The sequence below is a fragment of the Phyllostomus hastatus genome, unplaced genomic scaffold, assembly GCF_019186645.2.
Source record: "Phyllostomus hastatus isolate PE091 unplaced genomic scaffold, TTU_PhHast_1.1 phas_contig_477, whole genome shotgun sequence".
Classification (NCBI taxonomy): domain Eukaryota; kingdom Metazoa; phylum Chordata; class Mammalia; order Chiroptera; family Phyllostomidae; genus Phyllostomus; species Phyllostomus hastatus.
The window spans coordinates 1287857-1306926 of NW_025333889.1; the positions used below are offsets into that span (position 1 = coordinate 1287857).

At 66.8% G+C, this 19070-nt stretch overlaps 1 protein-coding gene across 1 annotated transcript in view; it reads right to left on the reverse strand.

Moving 5' to 3' along the window:
- TWIST2 (twist family bHLH transcription factor 2) overlaps positions 1 to 18698 on the reverse strand; it is a 36636-nt gene extending 17938 nt beyond the window's left edge. The window contains exon 1 of the mRNA XM_045845603.1: positions 18026 to 18698. Within this exon, the coding sequence (XP_045701559.1) occupies positions 18061 to 18543 (483 nt within the window). The 5' untranslated portion in view covers positions 18544 to 18698 and the 3' untranslated portion in view covers positions 18026 to 18060. The remainder of the gene's footprint in view (positions 1 to 18025) is intronic.
- Between the last annotated feature and the right edge of the window lie 372 nt (positions 18699 to 19070).

Below are 19070 nucleotides of genomic sequence, written 5' to 3' on the forward strand. Positions count from 1 at the left end.
AAGGACGCTCGGGAGCATTCGAACGCTGCCTCGACCTCCCCCCTGGGGACGGGAGCCCCTGCGGCTCCTTCAGGAGAGGGCGGCAGGACCGAGGGTGAGCCCTTAGGAAGCCGCCGCGGGCGGGTGGGGGCGGGGGAGGACCGGAGGGGGGGGCCCGGGGCGCAGCCACCAGACACACCCGTGCAGACCCTCGGCCTCCGCTCGAGGAAGCCCCCGGGCCTGCGTCCTCACCCGGTTCTTCTGCAAAGGAAGAACCTCAGACGACTTGCGGGGGCGCTCCAAGCCGCAGCAGCGCGGGCTGAAGTGGACCCCCCCCCCCCACGTGCGATCAGACAAGCAGCCGGGGCAGAAATGTCCAGAGTTTCAAGCAAATCGGGTTCTCCTTTTCCCCGACTCGGTTGCACAAGGCTTTCGGCGGGAGAGTCCGGGCGCCTGTGCTCTCCACGCTGCTGGGCTTCCCCGGGAAAACGGTAGCTGCTGGGCCCCCGGGTCACCGGCCTGGGGACCCCCTGATCTGGGAAGACGGCCCCGCCCATCGCCGCCCCAGGCGAGTCCCTAACTTCCCCAGGACGTGGCCCGAGTCTCAGCTCGAGTAGAACCCACGTGAGTGGTTACTCTTCCCGGAAGACACACAGAGCAGCGCGTGAGGGACGCGAGTCCAGCAGTGCCCGGCCAATGCCCGGGGAGGGTCTGGGGGCAGGGCAGCCGACGAGGAGGACGAGCCCAGGCTGCCGGCGTGTGCGTGTAACTCCAGCGACTCCGCACCAGCTCCCGCAGTGGGGGGGCTGCGGGCCGGACGCCCTGGCCCCCCCCACCCCCACAGTGCGTCCACAGAACAGGAACCACTGGCCACAGGTCCAGCGAGCTGCCCGGGTGCCCCAAGGGGCCGAACCTGCGCTGGGCCGGCTGGGCCCGCCTCCCTCCCAGGCCACACGCTGCTTCGGGGTTCAGCTCCGAACACGCCACTCGCCGCCCTGGAGCCCTTCGTCCGGATGACCTTGAGGACGCGAGTCTGCGTCAGATGGGCAGACGGCGAACTCGGTTCTCAGGAAAGAGCATCCCTCTTCCGCCCGCGGGCCTGGCCGAGAGTCACCGAGTCTCAGTGCGGGCTCACAGACGCCCGCGGGCTCCGGCCTCCGCCTGCTCTTCAGAACTCGGGAGCATCACGTCCAAGGGACAGGCGCTGGGGGCCCTGACGGACACATGTCTGACCTGCCAGACCCCCCGGTGGGCCCGGCTCTGCGGCCTGCACCACGGTCCAGCACCGGTCCCGTCGCCGAGGCCAGAACCCCGCCCCTCGGGGTGAGCAGGGGTCACAGGAGCACCCAACCGGCCCTCGTCCGGGCCGGCCTCCGAGGGCGCCACCGGCAGCGCCCGGGGCTCCCGTCTGCGGTGTGGGGGTGGCAGCCACCCTGGCGGCCGTGAGGCCGTCCCCCCGCGGCTCTGACGCGCGTTTCCGATCAGTGAGGCTGAGCGTCGGCCACCTGCAGGCGGCCGGCTCCGGAGTGAGGTCTGCTCGGGCGCCCGGCTGGCCTGTCAATCAGACTGTGTGTGTTTGCTAAGTGCCGACGCTCCCCCCACGTCCCGGGTAGAAGCCGCCCCTCGGCCACTCGGTCTGCGGCTCCTCCCTCCCGTCCTGCAAGCTGCACGGGGCTCCCTGGCGCTCTGACGCACCAGCCGCCCCCGCCGGCTGCGGCCCCACTGTGTGCGTTCACTCTTGCCACCCGGCAGAGAGCCCCCACTGCTCTGTCCGAGGAGGAAGCCGTCTCCATGGGAGTTGGGGGGGGGAGGGCGCGGCAGAGGGATACAACCCAGGGTGCACCGGAGGTCACTCCCAAAAACCGCTCCCCCGGTGCCGTCCGGTGCATCTCTGCCCCCAGGATTCCCCCAGCAGGCGGCCGCCCCCCACCCCCCCTCAGAGAGCAGTTAGGAGGCTGTGTTCCCTCCAGGGCCATGGCTGCCTCCCGCCGACAGCCACCGGCCTCTGGGACGGAGGAGGCCCTGTACCATGAGGCTCACTCGTCCCCAGCCAACCCGGGGTCCCCAAGTTGCCAGGAGCGCCCCCCAGGCAGTCACACACCACAGGGGCTTCTCCCGGTCACAGGAAAAGGGCGTCTCTGTGTCGTGAGTTCTTCGTGCGCTTAGGAAGGCGAGCCCGCCCACCGTCCCCCCACATGTCCGCACCGAGCAAACACGCGGGGCACAGACCACGTGCCCAGCCGTGGGCCATCCCGGCGACGCGTGTGTGAGCGGGACGTGGTCCCCCAGCGGCCGAGTGGGGGACGCTCACAGCGGCGTCCTCCGTGGTGGCCCGCACTCGGGGCCGCCGGGCTGTCTGTCCCTCAGTGGGCGGCGGGCCAACGCCCTGGCCCACCCAGACGGCGGGGCGGCGTTCGGCGCTAAACAGTCACGCCCTCTCAAGCCCCGAGACGGCGTGGAGGGGCCTTAAGTGCAGGCTGCCGCGTGGACAACGCCCGTCCGGGAGGCTGCGTGCTGCGTGGATCCAACCCCACGGCATGCTGGGACAGGCAGCGCCGTGGAGACGGTGCGGGGGAGGGGGGCGCCGTGGAAGCCGGGCTCCGACGGGGGGCGGGGCCCAGAGGGCAGCGGCCCTGCTCTCTTTGGCCCTGCGGTGGTGGACACCTGGCGTGACGCATCCGTCCGGACCCACAGAAAATACCACGCCACGAGCGGACCGAACGTCCACTGGGGGCTCCGGGTGGCCGTGAGGCGTCCGTCTGCGGTCACAGGCAGCAACGACGGTCCACTCGGAGGGGCACACGGACAGTGGGGAGGTTGGGGGCACGGGGGGGGGGGGTGGTTTCTGTACCTGACCCTCGATTTTCCTGCGACCTTTAAACTGCTCTGGAAGATGTGAAGTGTTAACTTAGGAGACAGCTACAATGTTTCAAAGAATGGGCTGGAGAGAGGGTCGCAGATCCCGGGAGGCAGGCCAGGAGGAGGGCCCCGCCCCCGCCGGGCCCTGCGTGGGGGTAGCAACGCCGCATCCTCGGGGGTCACGCTGCTCACACGCTCGTGCTGTGTGGACAGCAGCAGGGGGCTGGGGTGGGGGGGTCCTCCCTGACGGGGAGTGTTACGTCTGCCCACTGTCTTCAGCACACATCTGAGAGGCGGTGGGGGTCCCCGAGTGGGGGTCCCCGAGTCGGCAGGGACGTGTCCCTGACGCCCCAGCAGGAAGATGCGCCCCAAACCAGCAGACCCCAAGTCCCACAGAAGCCAGGGGTCGTCTTGTGCCCTGGGCCCCCTCCATTTGCAGGCTCAGGCTGTGGGCGTGTGGCTGGACTGCCAGAGCCAGGAGACGACAGGGCGCCCGTGTCCTGGCTGAACACGCCGGGCCCGTCTCACTGAATCCCGACCACACAGGAGTGTGGGGTGGAGCGGGAGGCAGGGGCGGCTGCCGCCCGGCACAGAACTGGCCAGGCCGCCCCACGCGGTGGGCAGGGGCGCAGGGAGTGCCCACTGGGCCCCGTTTGACGCAGAGGGCAGCCCTGGTTTCAGACAATGCGCGTGAGGTGCCAGCCGCCTGGGCTCCGCTGCCGGCTCCGCCCACTGCCAGCTGGGTGTCCTCAGCCCTCAGTCTCCCCACCTGGGGAATGGGAGCAAGAGCAACCTCTGGGGCCCTTTTCGGGGTTAAAGTAACTTCTGCGCCAAGGGCTGGGACCAGGGGAGGGTGGGCATCGGAGCCCAGCTGTCCACACGCTGCATCCTCGCTCGCCTCCGCCCCACGCTGCCCCCGGGGCAGCAGGCTCTGCCCCCCCCCCGCCCTTGACGGTTTGCAGGGGGCGGGGGGCGTCCTCACACTGCTTGGCAGCCAGGCCTGGCGCTGGGGCCAGCCCACGGAGCACTCGCACCGGCCTCTCTGGGTTCCCGCAGACCCCGAGGCCCCGCCCCGCCATGCACCTCGCGCTCCAAACCTCGGAGAGGGTCTGGAGGAGGGAAGACCCCGAGGACCCCCTTCCTTAGAGCACAGGGGCCCCGAGAAGGGCGACGGCTCGTGACAACGCACCTGACAGGTACGTCCGCAGCAGGTGGCTGCAGGACAGGGTGCAGTGCTCCTTGTGGGCCTCTGAAGGGCAGGGCAGGCGGACCCCGGGCAGGTGGACCTCAGAGCAGGGGGACCCCGGGCAGGGGGACCTGGCCCGGCATCTCTCTGCAGAGCAGCCGAGGCCTGCACCCCCACCCCACCCCTCCTCGGCCCTGCTGTGCCCAGGGGGCACCAGCCTCTCGGCCCCGGGTCCCACGAGGTCTTGCTCCCGAGCACCTGCGCCCGGGCGAGCACTCGGGAGCGGCGGCTGCCAGCCAGGAGCCCTGGCGGCCCATCAAAGCCTCCCGCTGTGTTTACTTGCAGCCAGAAGACAGAGCGCCTGGGCTCTGAGTCACCGCGCTCCCCAGGCCGGTCCAGGCGGGGCCCACGCGGGGCCTGGCCGGCCTTAACCTCTCGGTGTCTCCGCACCTCTGCAGCGGGAGGCGGCGGTGGTGCGGGCTGGGACCACGCGCAGCTCGCCGCCCAGCGCGCCGTGAGCCGCGGGCGGAGGAGCCCGGCCGGCCGGGGAAGGTGTGGGTGCGTGTTCCCTCCGGGGGCCTGGCCCTGCCTCCCCGTGGTGACGAAGCCGCACAAACATCTCAGCTGTCTTTCCCAAGGACGGTTTGGTCATCTGGCCAGAGCGGTCCCAGAATTTGCCAGAACAACACATCCAGTGCAGCCCAGGGTGTGAGAGGAGGCAGCCCTAGTGCACAGTGGGGCCTGGGGTCCGGGGAGAAGTGCGAGGCTGCAAGCCCCGGGGGTGGTGGTTGGTGGGTGCCCGGGGGGGCGGGGGGCGGTACAGGGTGGGAGGGGGCCGGGCCTCGGTGGGGACGGGGCGAGTGCCCCTGGCCGCTCCACCTTCCCCTTCAGCCCTGAGCCCTCGCTGGGCACCCGGGAGGCGAGGAGCCCAAAAGGAGGGACTGGACTGTGTTCCCAGGAACTGGGGGACACAGACGCCCCCCCGAGGCTGGGAGGGGTCCTCCCACCCCTCCCACTGGGTGTGTTGGCAGGAGAGAGTGAGTTCATTGCCGGTTGGAAGCAGTTCATACTGACGCACATGCAGCCCCGAGCACCCGAGGAGGAGAAGGAGACAAAGGCACACGGGGGCCAAGAGGCGGGGTCATGAAGTGTCGTGTGCAGAGGCCAGTCGGTGCACCCGCTGGGGGCCAGGCGAACACTGCACTGCCCTGACCCCCGGGGCCCGGCGTGCCCGCGCCGCACGGGGAGACGCAGAGCTGTGCTCGCAAGGCTGCCTCCTCGCCTGCCTTCCACAGCATCCAGAGTCACCGCAGGGAGGGGGCTCCCCGTGCAGAGGGCATTTCGGGGGTGGGGGTGCTCACCGCCTCCCTGCAGAGGGACTGGGGAATGGGGGAGGAGGGAGGGACCCGGAGCAGAGGGAGGGACGGCCGGGGTGCGGCGCCCCCTTTGAAAAGCACTGCTTGGTTTTCTCGAACTGCAAAAGGCGCACCTGGAAGGAAGTTCGGAAAAGAAAGGAAGTGACCGGACTACTAAGGGGGAAAGGGAGGACCTTCCGTGGGCGTTTCGGCCCAGAGCGGCGGGTTTCACCGGTGCACCGCAGGAGTCTGTACGACGACGGGCACCACGGACGCGCCAGCCAGGGGCACGGACCGCTCTCCCGGCGAGCGTCAGACAGACACGTGGCCGCGGCCGGCCCGGCGAGGGCCCTCCGGTGTGAGCGCGTCACGGTCACACCTATCGTTTTGGGTCAGGTGCACAAAAGCACACTTTCTGGCGAGCCGCAGACTTTAGTAACTAGTCTGTGCGCCGCGGGATGAAAAGGGTGGGCGTCGCTGGCTTCGGCAGACCCGCCTCCCAGGTCTCCGGACGAGCCCGCCCACACCGCAGGCTCCGAATGTCCGAATGTCCGGCCGGGGACCCCGGGGTCCGCCCCCCCGCACCACTGTTCCCTTCACGACGACCTCAGATGCTGGTTCATCACACACGAACCTGCCGACTGCCTCGCGTCCCTGGGTCCGGAAACGCCACTCTGCGTGCCAGCAGCTCCCCAGGCCCCAGGTTGGGGACGATTTGGCGGCGTCAGCAAAGCCGGCGGCATTCCTTCCCGGCGAGGCCGGTCCGCATCGGTCACTCCTGACGGCTCCTAACACGTGGGATGCCCACTCGAGGGGTGACTCCCCTTCTCCAGTCTTCTCGTACCGGCTGCACCTCTTGAGAGAGACGTCGCGTCCCCCCCGCTCGTGGGCAGGGCGGGACTGCCTGGCGGCCCACTCCTCCCTCCGCTTGGGGGGTCCGTGGTCACACTCTCTCCACACGAACAGAGAGCAGCGCCCTCCCGTCTGCTTCCCCAGTGCCGGTGCTTGTCGGAGTCCCGCCCTGTTTCCACAGTCCTCGGCCGACCGAGTCTCCTCCGTCGTGCGTTTCTGTTTTCCCGTGTTTTCTGCGGTGGGTTGTCCGGATCCCTTGAGTTTTTTTTTTTTTTTTAATTTTTTTTAAAGATTTTATTTATTTATTTTTAGAGAGGGAAGGGAGGGAGAAAGAGAGGGAGAAACATCAATGTGCAGTTGCTGGGGGCCGTGGCCTGCAACCCGGGCATGTGCCCTGACTGGGAATCGAACCTGCGACACTTTGGTTCGCAGTCTGCGCTCAATCCACTGAGCTACGCCAGCCAGGGCTTTCCTTTCAGTTTTTACAGGCGCCCTCTCTGGTCGGAAGACAGACCCACTGTAAGACAGACTGTGAAGACCTCCTCCCCAGCTCCCGTGCAGTTTTGATGATCACGCTTCTCTGGGAGTTTAGGCGTTTAAAGTTTTCATGTAGTCAGAATAACTCTTCGTCTTCCACTCGGGCCTGCTGTGCCCTGGAGGGCCGGCCCTGGAAACCGGGGGCTGTGACGTGAGCACAGTAAACGTCACAGCCGTGTCCTGAGTGTCCCGTGGGCTCCGTGGGGCAGCGCCCAGGCGTCCCTCTGCGTTCCACCCTTGGTGGGGCCACACGCCGTGGGCAGGGACCCCCACCGGACGGGGCCATGGGGCCTCGCTGGGGCAGAGCCAAGGCGTCCACCAGAGCTCACCAGGGAGCCTGGCTTCTGACTGGCTCTGGTGCGGGTGTTTTAAGGGAGGAGGTGGGTGGCTGACCAGGGTGACACCCGAGCCCAGCCAGCTTCAGGGACGGAGAGAAGGTCAGGGTCGGTGGGAGGGAGCACGCCGTGCACTCCCGGGAGCCAGCTTCATGTCCCCTCGACAGCATCTCTGAAGACCGACTCTCCCCGCACCCCGCTGTGACTGGCAGGCTGGCCGCAGGGTCCCAGGACGAGCCACGCCCAGCTGCTAAGAGGCAGAGTGGCCGGAGGGGACAGCAGCGCCCCCGGGAGCACAGGTGTGCCGGGCAGCGCATCGGCTCTGCCGCCGTGGGGAACCAGCAGCGGGGACAGACGGGGCCCCGAGACAACACATGTCTGGCTCTCGGGGGCACCCAGGCCGACGGCACAACTTTAACCACCAGGGCCCTGTCCTCTGCCTCCGTCGGGCCTCTCAGCAGCTCCTGGGGGCCCAGCCCTCCCCCCTCGGGGGCGTCTGTGCCAGGACCAGAGGGCCGGGAGCAGGCAGTGGCAGCAACCGCCGACCCCAGTGACCCTGGGCTCTCCGCCGCTGGCCCCCCCGGGTCAGCTTCTGCAGAGCTGTTCCGAGTCCTCCCAGGGCCTCGCCCTGGGTCCCTGTCTGCGAGGGTCCCGCGGGGGGGGGGGCCCACCGGGCACCGGGGGCTCGGGGAGCATGGTGGGAGGAGAGGAACCCCGCCGTTGGGCCCTGAAGGGTTCTGGGCCCCCTTCCGCCCCGCGCCCCTCCCTCAGAGGACAGCACCCACGTGCACGCGCGCAGCACTGGGCTCTGCTCCCCTCCGGGGCGGCCAAGGGCCCGAGCCCCACTTTCCCAGGTCAACCCTGGGGCAAGGTCAACCCCCTGGAGCGTCTCTGCGCCTGAGCACTGGCCGAAACGGGACGGCTCTGGGGCGCCCGCTGCTGGGCGGGTGCAGGACCTGCAGAAAGAACCGTGGCCCTCCCCTGTCCCTGGCCCCCCAAGTGTGAGAACTCCACCTTCCACGGGGTGGTAGGGTGGGGGGCTTCCAGAGGCACCACCGGCCAGCCCCCGACATCGGGGGGGGTGGCAAAGCAAGAGCGGGCTTGCACGGCGGCCCGGGCACTTTGTCGGCGGCGAGCGCGAGCACGCAGGGAACGGGCTGCGCGAGGAGGAGGCGCCCAAGCCCAGCGGGACCCGAGAGTGCGCGTCGTCGCGGGTGCCGCTGAGTCATGCGGACAGCTGGGCGGCCTCTCTGGGAACCGGGGGAAAGTGGAGGCTTGTCTCGCCGCCTGCAGTCAGCAGGGAGGCCCACGGGGCTGAGTCACGGGCTCCTTTTCTTCTCCTCTCGGGGGTAAAAGACTCATAATGTAACACGTATCACTGTGTCCGTTTGGAAGTGCACAAGTCAGTGGAATTCGGTCACCCTGTTGTGCAAACATCATCCCCATCCAGTTCCAGAACCTTCTCGTGGCCCCGAACAGAAATCCCACAGCGGAGAGGCGATCCCACCCTGCCCCCCACCCCCCCACCCCCACCCCCACCCCCAGTCCCTGGCAACCACGCACTCACTGTCGCCTGCTCTGGAGACTTCACTTAGATGGAATCACACGCGGTTTGGTCTTCTGTGCCTGGCTTCTCGGGCCTGGCGTGGGGTTCCCAGGCTCCTCTGGGCCGCAGCGGGGACGGGCTCGCCCTCCCGCCTTCTGGCTGAGGGGCAGTCCCCCATCTGGTGGCGACACCAGGGTTCCTGTCCCCACCCCTCGGCGGGCGAACTGGGTGTCGTCCTCCCTTCTGGCCCCGGTGACCAGCACCCCCGCAGCACGGGGCACCCGTGGGGGCCCCGTCTGCAACCACGGGGGGCAGCTACCGAGGGGGGACGGGGGGCCTGTGGGTCCTGAGACCGGTCCTCCCTGGTCACCGTCAGAAACCTGCTGGCCCTCCACGGCTCGATGGGGAAACCGAGGCCCAGGGAGGCCCAGACTTGCCTCGGGCCGTGGAGGCTGACGGGACCGAGCGGTGCGCCCCACTCCGCCGCCACCCCGAGAAGTCCCGATCCGGAGAAGGGACACCCTGGACACTCGGCGACACCGTCTGCCCCCCAGATGACCCGGGGGTCCGGCCCGTGCCCGCCGAGGCCGCAGCCTCTGGTTTCTGTCTAAGTGAAATTCTCCGAAATAGAAAGATGCCCGTCCGAGACGCCCGTGGCTGAGGGAAGGGTGACACGTGGTTTGTCCTGGGAACAACGACTTCGGCACGCTGCAACACCCACTGTGGACGGTGACGCTGGCGGCACGCCGTCGCGACCCGGAGCAGCACTCCGCACCCCAACCGCAGCGTCGCGCCGCGGGCACGGAGCACGCCGGGAGCCCACACAGGGCCCCAGCCTCCCTCTCCCCGGTTAGCAAAAGGGAAATTACGCAGCCAGCGTGGAGCGAGAGTGGCCGTGGGTTTCACAAAGCACAGGACACGCGCCGGAGGCCGAGGCCGGCCCCAGACCCCTCCCCCCGCACACACGTGTCCCCGGAGCGAGCTGGGGGGGGGGGGCGAGCCTGTCGCCGGCGGAAGTCACCTCCATGGCCGCTCCTGCAGAGGGTCTTCCCAGTGAGCCAGACCGACCGCGTGGCTCTGGCTCCACGGCAGAGCCGGGCGCCGCTGCGTCCCTGCCGGCCACGGTGGGCGGCGTGGTCCCCCCTGGACGCCGTCCGCCGCCGCCGCCGAGCCAGAGCGCTCCGAGAGGAATGCAGCTGCAGGGGCGCTATCTGCAGCCGCGAACTCCGGGAGGAGGAAATACAGGCCGAGTTATCGCTTCCTTTCGTTAACCTCGGCCAGCGCCCAGCCGATCAGGGCTCCCGCTGCGGGGGGGGCCTTCACGGTGGGGCCTGCGGGCGGAGCCCAGCCCGTCTGCTGGGGCCCCGGGAGCAAGGGCGGTGGGGCTGGCAGGCTCTTCCCTCTGGCTCCCCTCCCTGCCACTGGGGGGGGGTCCCTCCAGACCCCCCAGAGGAGCTGAGCGCCTTTCTGCTGGGACCCCCCAACCTGCTCCCAGGGAGCTCTGCCCGCTCAGGCCCCTGCAGCCCCCGGTGCCTGCGGCCGCTCCTCCCAGGCAGGGGCCGCGGATGGGGCTCCCCGGCTGTCCCTCGCAGGGTGGCGCGGACACCTGGGGACACAGGAGAATCGCAGGCCCTGTGGGTCCTTGTGCAGTGGCTGCGGCCCAGGGCGGCGCGGAGGTGGCCCTGCTGGAATTCTTAAGAAGTGTCGCTTTCCTGGGAAGGCAGGTGGGGCGCTGGTCCTGCTAAGCCCCCTCCCTCCCTCTCCCCGCCCCCCCCCGCCCCCAGGGGACCGAGGGGGAGGGGCCTCCGTGACAGGCAGTGGAGGGGACCGGCGGCCGGGTCCCCACCCTGTCCCATTGCTCGTGAGATTCTCCACGTTGCCCTGCGCAGCCAAACCCTCACCTGCCCCTGCGCTCTGTCCTCCCTGGGAGCACCCCCTGCTCCCGTCCCAGACCACACAGGACAGGCTGCACTGGGCGGCCCCGGGGGAGGGGGGGGGGACACACGGGGAGGCCACGCTGCCGGACGGCTCAGTTTTACGGGGGTCGCTCACGTCCGAGATGGGAGAGAACGGAGGGGGTGGCTGCGGCGTGGCCGCGACGGCTGAGGCGCGCAGGTGCGTGCCCCCCAGGCCACGCCTCTGCCTAGTGCTTCGGCACGAGAAAACCTCCATCCTCAAGGGAAAAAATGCTCGAATCGCGTTTCGGAACCGGCAGCAGCAACGGACCGTCCAGCCAAGCAGCCTTCTGTTAACTTCGCCCTGGAAGGGCCTCCTGGCGCCGCCCTTAGCTCCAGTGAACGCCGGCCCCCCGAGGTGGGCACCCCGGACTCGCCTGGGGTCCCCACAGGACCCACATGCGGTTTGGGGGTCTCCCGTGCAGGCCCTCCCGCACGAGAGAAACCCACCGGAACAGCACACTGGTGTCCTGGGCTCTGAGGTCCCCCTGGGGGCCCGTCTGGCCTGCTGGCGGGGGGACGGTTTTCCTAGAAAACGGGGACAGAGGCGACCCGGGGGGGCGGTCACCAAGAGCACGGGTGGGGGCACGTCTGTCCCTGAGCGGCCCCCCAACCCCAGAATCCCCAGAAACGCTCCGCTCAGAGGGTCCTGACGGCGCGTCCACTCCACTCCCCCGTGTGACGGGGCTTTCTGTCCGCCCCTTCTTGCACCGCGAAAGCCCCCCCCGACTTCCGTGACCACCACGGGCAGAGCGAGGTCTCGGCTGAAGAGGACACTGGATGGAGCGCCTGTGTGGGGGGCGGGGGGGGAGGCAGGAGCGGGGGGGGGGGTGGACGGAGGGGGGCAGGGGGCGTGGCCGGAGAGGCAGCGCTGGCCAGACGGGAAAAGCCCACACGAGGTCCCATCTTCCTCTCTCAGGCTCCCCGCTCCGACCAGGTATCGTGGGAGAGGGGACGTCAGGCGGCCCGGCGCGCTCAGGACAGTCGCTCAGGCACTCGACGCGCACCTGTGAGAACTCAGGAACACTGATCTCCGACCGAGACGGGGCCGTCGGCCGAACCCCACAGCGACGTGGCGCTCGGTTTGAGAAAGAGAAGGACACCCCCCTCCCTGCGCCCTTGCCGGTGGTGCCAGCATCTCCCGAAGACACAGGAGGTGCTGGGCTGGGAACCATGGAGGCGGCCTCATGCAGGACGCGGGGGTGGGGGGACCCGGCAGGGCGTGCAGATGGGGCTGACTCTGCGCCCCTCCGGATCACAGGGAGGGGCCGAGGACTCGGCAGCAGGCCCCTCGCGCCCCCAGGGCCAGAGGCAGCGCCTGGCCCGTCCCTTCGGACCCCCGCCCCTCTGCAGAGAGGGCACCGCGGGGGGCCGCATGAGGCTCACACAGGAAGGAGCGACTGGGCACCAACTCCCCGACCTGGCGGCCCGGCGGAGCTCAGGGCAGGACACGGAGAAGCCCGCCGGCAGCCCCGCCGGGCGCACGGGACGCCTCGCGGTGTTTCCCTTCCGGGAGCGCGTCCTGCACACGCACTCTCTCCCGGAGCCCCCCCCCGGAGCCCCCCGGAGCCCCCGCAGCAGGCGGAGTCTCCCGAGTCCCTTCACAAGGGGACATGCTCCCGGAGGATGGAGCAGGAAGGCTAGTGTGGTGTCTCATTCGTGCGGCACAGACAAACAGCGTTTACGGCACACGCTGGGGCACCCGTTCTCCGCGGGGGGAGGCAGGCACAGGCTCCCCACAACCCCCTGCCCCCCCCCATCATGAGCCAGAGGCCGAGACCAGCGGCCGCCGGGCGTCCGGAACAAGCCGCTCTGCAACCACGCCACAAGCCGCAGCCTCGCGGCCGGGGCCTGGTGCTTGACGGCCATCAAAGAGTTAATAAAAATCCAGAGGTTCCCCCCCCAAATCTCTCCCATCAGTCGCACGCCCACCAGAGCTGCACAGCCAGAAAAACAAACGTGAACTCCCCGTCAAACTTGTGAGAAAGACGAGGCCGATGCCAGACAACACGGCCGAGTCTATCACGTCCCCCCGAAACACGCCGGCGGCCGCTCTTCGGGGGCTGAGCATGAGCTACGGAGAAGGAGCATTCCCCAGGAGGACTGAAACTTGAAAACCGAAAGTCCTGCCTTTGGCCGATGGAGCAATTCTGACCTTTAAGGGGAGGGGGGACGTGCCGATGGTGAGGCCCTGCCCCGGGACCTGAGGAGCGAGAGTGCAGCTCCGCCGGCCGTGGGACCGGCTCCCGGGTGGAGCGGCAGAGGAACGGGATGTCGCGGCAGGGACCCCGGGGGGGGGGGGCACGCACAGCCCGGACGGAGAGCGTGCACGCCGCGCTGGGTCCCCCGCCCTCGCCCACGCAGCCCAGGACCTGCCACCGAGGACCCCCCACACGGTCAGGTCTCGGGGGCCGCGGGGCAGGCACTCAGAGCACGCAAAGCACTGTTCTGATTCCCAGCGACTCTGTTCCAACTAACCGCCGAGGGCCCCTCGCGGGCCGGGATAAAGTTACCCGGCGGTCTCCCGGTTTCTGAGTCCGGTCTCCTCCCGACGTGACAGCCGTCGGCGACCGCCGGAGAGAAGCCCCGCGGTGCTCCGGCTCCCCTCGGCGTGGAAGTCACGCCGGGTCTCGGTCGCATGTCACGGCATCTCATCCCAGGACTAACGTGACACGGAGGCACGCTTCCTGAAACTAAACCGCACCCATCGGACTCAGAACAAAATATGTTCCCAGGACAAACAAATGCGGATTTAAAATGACCAGGCTGAGTTGAGGGGTTTCCTTCTCTCTCTCTCTCCCTCTCCCCCCCCCATCTCCCACCCCACTCCCCCCCACAGGGTACTACTTTAAATACTAAGCCCTCAGAGTCCATGCTGCGTGGTGAGCAGTTCTGATAAACCGCAGCCTGCAGGAAAGCCTGGGCCCGTCAGTGCAGACTGAGCTAAAAGCAGCTGTGCCAGTTTCAGGTAGATTCTTCCTAAATTTTCTCTGAAAAACCATTTTCTTCCTTAGTATAGGAATACACGTATGGATGGGTATTTTTCTCAGAGTTCTGGGATTCCACTACTGAAGAATTTTAAGGAACCACCTCTAATTGATTCTAGATAAGAAACAGGCTGCTGAGATTTCTCGGAACCCGAAAGGAAGGGCAACAATGCAACCAGGGGAGACCGGACTTCTGCTCAAAAATGCGTATTTGTAGTTTATTGCTACAGGATAACGCATAATAATTCCTGGCCTAATTTACTCACTCGAGTTAGAAACATTTTCGTTCTTGTGGGTAACTTTTTAAACTTACGCTGAGACCCCCGTGGACTCACACGAAGTTGTGGGGAGCAGCAGCGGGAGACCCAGCGGAAGCACCTCGCCGCCGCCGTGCAGTGTCGCGGCCGGGAAGCGGGCACCCAGGCCGTCTGCAGGCTGCACCCTGCGTTCACCAGCGCTGCACGCCTGTGTGTGTGCACGCACACGCTCCACCGCCCTGGGGCGGGCATGGGCTCCGGGGGCCACGGGGAGATCTTTCTAAGCAGTTTCTGTTTTCAGTGTTTCATCTTGGCTTCACTCTGAATGCACCCCTGCCTGCGTCTCTGAGAAGCGGCTTCTCCGGCGTGGCTTCCTGTGTCTTGGCTACAGCAACACGTCCGTCCCGGGGCCCGAGGTTTCCCGCCGGCCTCCTCATCCCTGAGCGCGCTCTGCGGGCGAGCGCTTTGCCCCGGCTTCCCTTCTGCACGCAGCCCACACACCCGTCCCCACGAAGGGACACAGACACACACAGACATTCCAGCACACTTTCACGGGGCTTTAAAGACACCAGAGAGACTAGACTCGTAGACACACGCAGCTTAAAAACTGGCATAAAAGTTCAGCCTTTAAAACGGGCTTACTAAAATATTTGTTGTGTTTTTTTTTTTAACCTAGACTTCAACTACAACTCTGAGTTATAGTGGCTCTGCTCACAGAGTTTACTTTACGAGCTTCGTGCCAGGCAACGGGGATCCGGCGTCTGTGCCGCCTCAGGAACACAGCGACGCGGGGGCGCCGAAAACTCGGGGTTTCTGGGCTCAAGGCCCGTCTGGACGCGGTGCCGTTTGTCAGGGCAGCTGGGCCCAGCACTCCAGCTCCGCCGACCTCCCACCGCCACTTCCAAGCCCCGGCCCCCCTCCAGCCCCGCCGCGGCCTGCTGGAGCCCCAGGCTTTGGAGGGCCGTGGGGGGGGACGACACCCACATGCTGAGGTCACCTCCCTGCATCCGGTCTCACGGACGGGCGTTTCGTCCCGAAACGCGGCCTACGGTGCAGGTAGCTCAGCCTTTCCTGCCGCTCCCGACCAATCAAAAGCTCTGCCGAGATCCTGCATGTCCGCTCTCCATGGGGAATTCAGTTTCTTTTGAGACCAGCTGGCGTGCGGATCACAGCCGCGAAGGAGCACCCCCAAGAAGCGAATTTTGGGGAGGGAGGAAAAAGTCATGCGTATTGGGTACTGAGAGGGCCACGCTCTGTGCTTGAAAGTCACTCCAGCCCTGGGAGAAAAACAAGGTCGTGTGCTGAGCACGGTGACCCACTGGAAATCTGTGCGGACTTGGCAGAAGTCAGAGATTTTTTTTTTTAACCACAAAGCAGGGAAAAGGGGGAAAGAAAGGTCCAATAAGTGATCGTCACCTCCCTCCCCCCTCTCCACACCAGGTGCCTGGGATCCTGCCCCCAGAGCCCAGGCGTGTAATGAAAATGCTGGAAGGTCCTCAGAGAGTGTCTCCACCGGAGGAGCCCAGCTGACGGTCCGGAGACCCCTGATTTATCGTCTATCTGTGCTTTTCAATACCAGGCCGGAGAGGAGACTCGGGGTAAATACCAGCACCGGCCCCACGATTTCCCGTGTTTCTCCTTAATTCCAAGGGCAGGGTCAGGCTCTTTCACCGTGGCTGCTGTTCACCCAGACACAGCTCCGTGTACATATATATATTGGGGGGGGGGGATTGTACCCAAACTTCTCACGTTAGACAGTAAAATCACACACCCTTTCCTGAAAGGTCTAGCAATTCTCTGCTGAAACATGTAACTAACGTTTCTTTAACATGCTACCCATTTGCTAACGTGTCAACAAATAAATAACAAATGCCATTTAGCAACGTTTTAGCAGGAAATACAACCCGTGCTGGTCGCGTTGACACTCAGAGCAGACAGGACACCCAGGGCGCGCCTCCCGGGCAAACAGGAGGGGTGCCCCGGCTGTGCCTGCGTCGGGAACACCCCCTCGCCTCCCTGCCCGGGCAGAGCAACCATCTATCTCCTCCCTGCCCGGGCAGAGCAACCATCTATCTCCTCAAAGAAACTTGTTTACTGGAGCCAGTTAACTAGATACAATTTTATATAAAAAAAATAAAAATAAATGGGCCCCCTAGAGATCACGGGCTCTCCAGCTGAATGAATGCATTACCTGCTACCATTAAAGGGTTTTGTCCATCACAAACTCTCTGACCCATCATTCACGTATTACAAGCCTGACGTTTTATTTTTGTATCCTCTCCCACTGTGGCCTCTGTCTGATTCTCGCAGTTTTAGCTGTGCCATTGTTTTCTAATGAATTGTAGATGACCTTACTAAGTTCTGCACGGAGTCATATCTCCTGGTATTTGTTTTCGATCATTTTCTCGAGGAAAATCTCAGTGATAACTTTGTTGGCGTGTTCCCTGCGCGAAGCTGTGTGCGTATATTTTTAAAAGAGGACGCCCCTCCTCTGTCTGCTCTCCTTTCAGAGGTGCCGAAAACCGGGGTGCTCCGGCGGGGGGTGGGGGGTGGGGGGTGGGACTGACTGATGGGACCAGCTCGTGGTTTGGGCAGCGGGACCCAGAGTTCATGGACGATCCACCCCACGGCAGCACAGCGGTGCTCAGCCCGTCCAAACCCTCTCCCCCAGAGAAAGATGTGGTCGAGACGCGTTCCATCTGCTTTTGACAAAGACAGGAGAAGATCCCCCTAAGTTACTCTCGGCTAAAATTCTTTCTTTGTTCGGGGTCTGCGTCGCCGATCCCTACTTTAGAGGGCGGTTTCGCCGGGAGAATTCTCAGTGGCACGGCAATAAAAATAAAAATGAAAATGAAAATGAAAAGACAAAACCCACCGGTGCTAGGTCAGCTCTCCGCGGGCACAACGAAAACACGTCCAGCTCTGGAACCGCGTGGAAAAGGAAGGGGTCCGCCGGGACCGTGGGCGGCCGCGGGCTGCTGAGTAATCTAAACTCCTGCCGCGCTGCGCGGAGACTCCGCGGGAAAACACGGCGAGGGAGCGAGAAACTAAACGCACTGAGTGGGGAGGACTTTTTAACATCCCCCCCCCCCCATAAATCTTGCGCCCGTCCAGCGCCCGCGGGAGCGCTGCCCCGCGGAGCCTTCTGGAAAGGAGGCGCCCGGGTGGCTGGAGCCCCTCCGAAGGGACTTCCAAGGGACGGGACGAGCGTCTGGGACCCGGCGCCGGGGCGGGGAGCCGCGGACGTTCTCGCGGAGGCAGCCGCGCTCCCAGGGCTGCCGGCCGCCGTGTCCCTCCGCCTGCGCCCGCGGACCGGCCAGCAGCCGCTCCCGCTCCCGCTCCCTCCGAACCTGTTTCCCAGCCTGGACCCCGGGCCCTTCCCCGCGGTGCGAGAGGCCGCGACGCGGCGCGGGAGGAGCCCCTCGTCCGACTGTCCAGGTTCAAGGCGGGGACCAGAGGCTCCCGGCGCCTCGGAGGTCGGTTCCGCCTGCCCACGGGCAGCCAGGGTTCCCGGCCTCCGCGCTGCGATCGCGCGCGCCGGCCTCCGCAGTTCCCCTGCGCTCCGCTGCGGGGCCGCCCCGGCTCCCGCGCTGCACCGGCCCCGGAGCCGCCGGCACCGGGCACTGTCCTCCTGCCCTCCCCAGGCAGACCTGGGCGCTCGCGGCGCGCACCCCGGGGCCCACGGGACGGGCCGCCGCACGGGCCAGGACGCCCCGCAGGAGCTGCCGGGCAGAACCGGGTGCTCGTTCCCCGAGAAGATGCGGGGCCACCGCCCAGCAGGACCCGGCGCGGGCGGCTTCCGGGCCGGCTGCCGCCACGGGGGACGCAAGGGGCGGCTGGTCCGCACCTCTCTGACCCTGAACGGCGGGCCCCAGTCGGTTCTTCTGATGCTTATTCCCTCAAAAGTCGCCCACAGGGGCCCCCACGGGGCACCAAGAATGGAAAATCCGACTGCCACCGACCTGCCTTTACCCTACTGACACCCCACACGGAAGCTTGTGAAAGGACCCGGGGGTGCCCCTGGGACGTGGGACCTCCCCAGCCGATCTCCATCCGTTGCCGAGGGAAAGTGCACCCCACGACGCCGCCGAGGCCAGTTCAGCCTCCGTAGGAGGAACGCGCGGGCCCCGTCCCCGCCCCCGGCGGCGCGAGGCCCCTGCGCGCGCTCGGCACCTACCCTGGAGCGCCGGTCCGGGCGTGGGCGGCGCGGCGCTAGTGGGAGGCGGACATGGACCACGCGCCCTCCATGCGCCACACGGAGAAGGCGTAGCTGAGGCGCTCGTGGGCCACGTAGCTGCAGCTGGTCATCTTATTGTCCATCTCGTCGCTCTGCAGGACCTGGTAGAGGAAGTCTATGTACCTGGCGGCCAGCTTCAGCGTCTGGATCTTGCTGAGCTTGTCCGAGGGCAGCGTCGGGATGATCTTGCGCAGCGCGGCGAAGGCCTCGTTGAGCGACTGGGTGCGCTGGCGCTCGCGCACGTTGGCCAGGATGCGCTGGCTCTGCAGCTCCTCGAAGGACTGCGCGCTCGGGCTGCCCTTCTTGCCGCGCTTGCCCGGGGTCGGGCTGCCATCTTCGCTCGACTTCTTGCTGTAGCGCCGCTTCCGGCCGAAGCGCTTGGGCTGCCGCTCGAGCTCCTCCTCGCTGGTGCCCAGGCTGTCCACGGGGCTCACGGGAGAGCTGGAGCCCTCCTCCATGGCGCCCGCCCCAGCGCGCGTGGGGCTGGGGGCGCCGGGCGCCGAGCGCGCGCCGCTGGCCAAGCCCGCGGTCACCGGGCGCACGCTCCCGGGGCTGTTGGAGAGGCTCTGATTTCAAGGCCGGCTTGTGCGAAACCGAGGTCTCCGGGAGAGGAAGTTATTCTAACTTTTTTGGAAACTCTAGCCGGGCTGGGTTGCTAAATAGTTGTCAGGAGCGGGGGCGGAGCGCTGATTGGCCGCCGCGGCCGGGGGCCGGACGAGTCCTGGGGCCCTCGCCCGCCGCCCCCGCCCCCCGGCGCGGCACTTTCAGTTTTGCCTCCCCCTCCGGCCCCGAGTGCGGCGGGCACCTCGCAGGCCTGGACCCCGCGCGCTGCCCGCGCCTCGGCCCCGGGCTCTGGCCACTCTCCGGCCGCTCCGCTCCCCGGGGCTCCGCCGACCCCGCTTTGTCTGCTTCCTGACGCGGAGATGCCCGCCCCCGCCCCCGCCGGGCTGCGGGATTTCTTGCAGGGCGCGTAGGGCACCGGCGG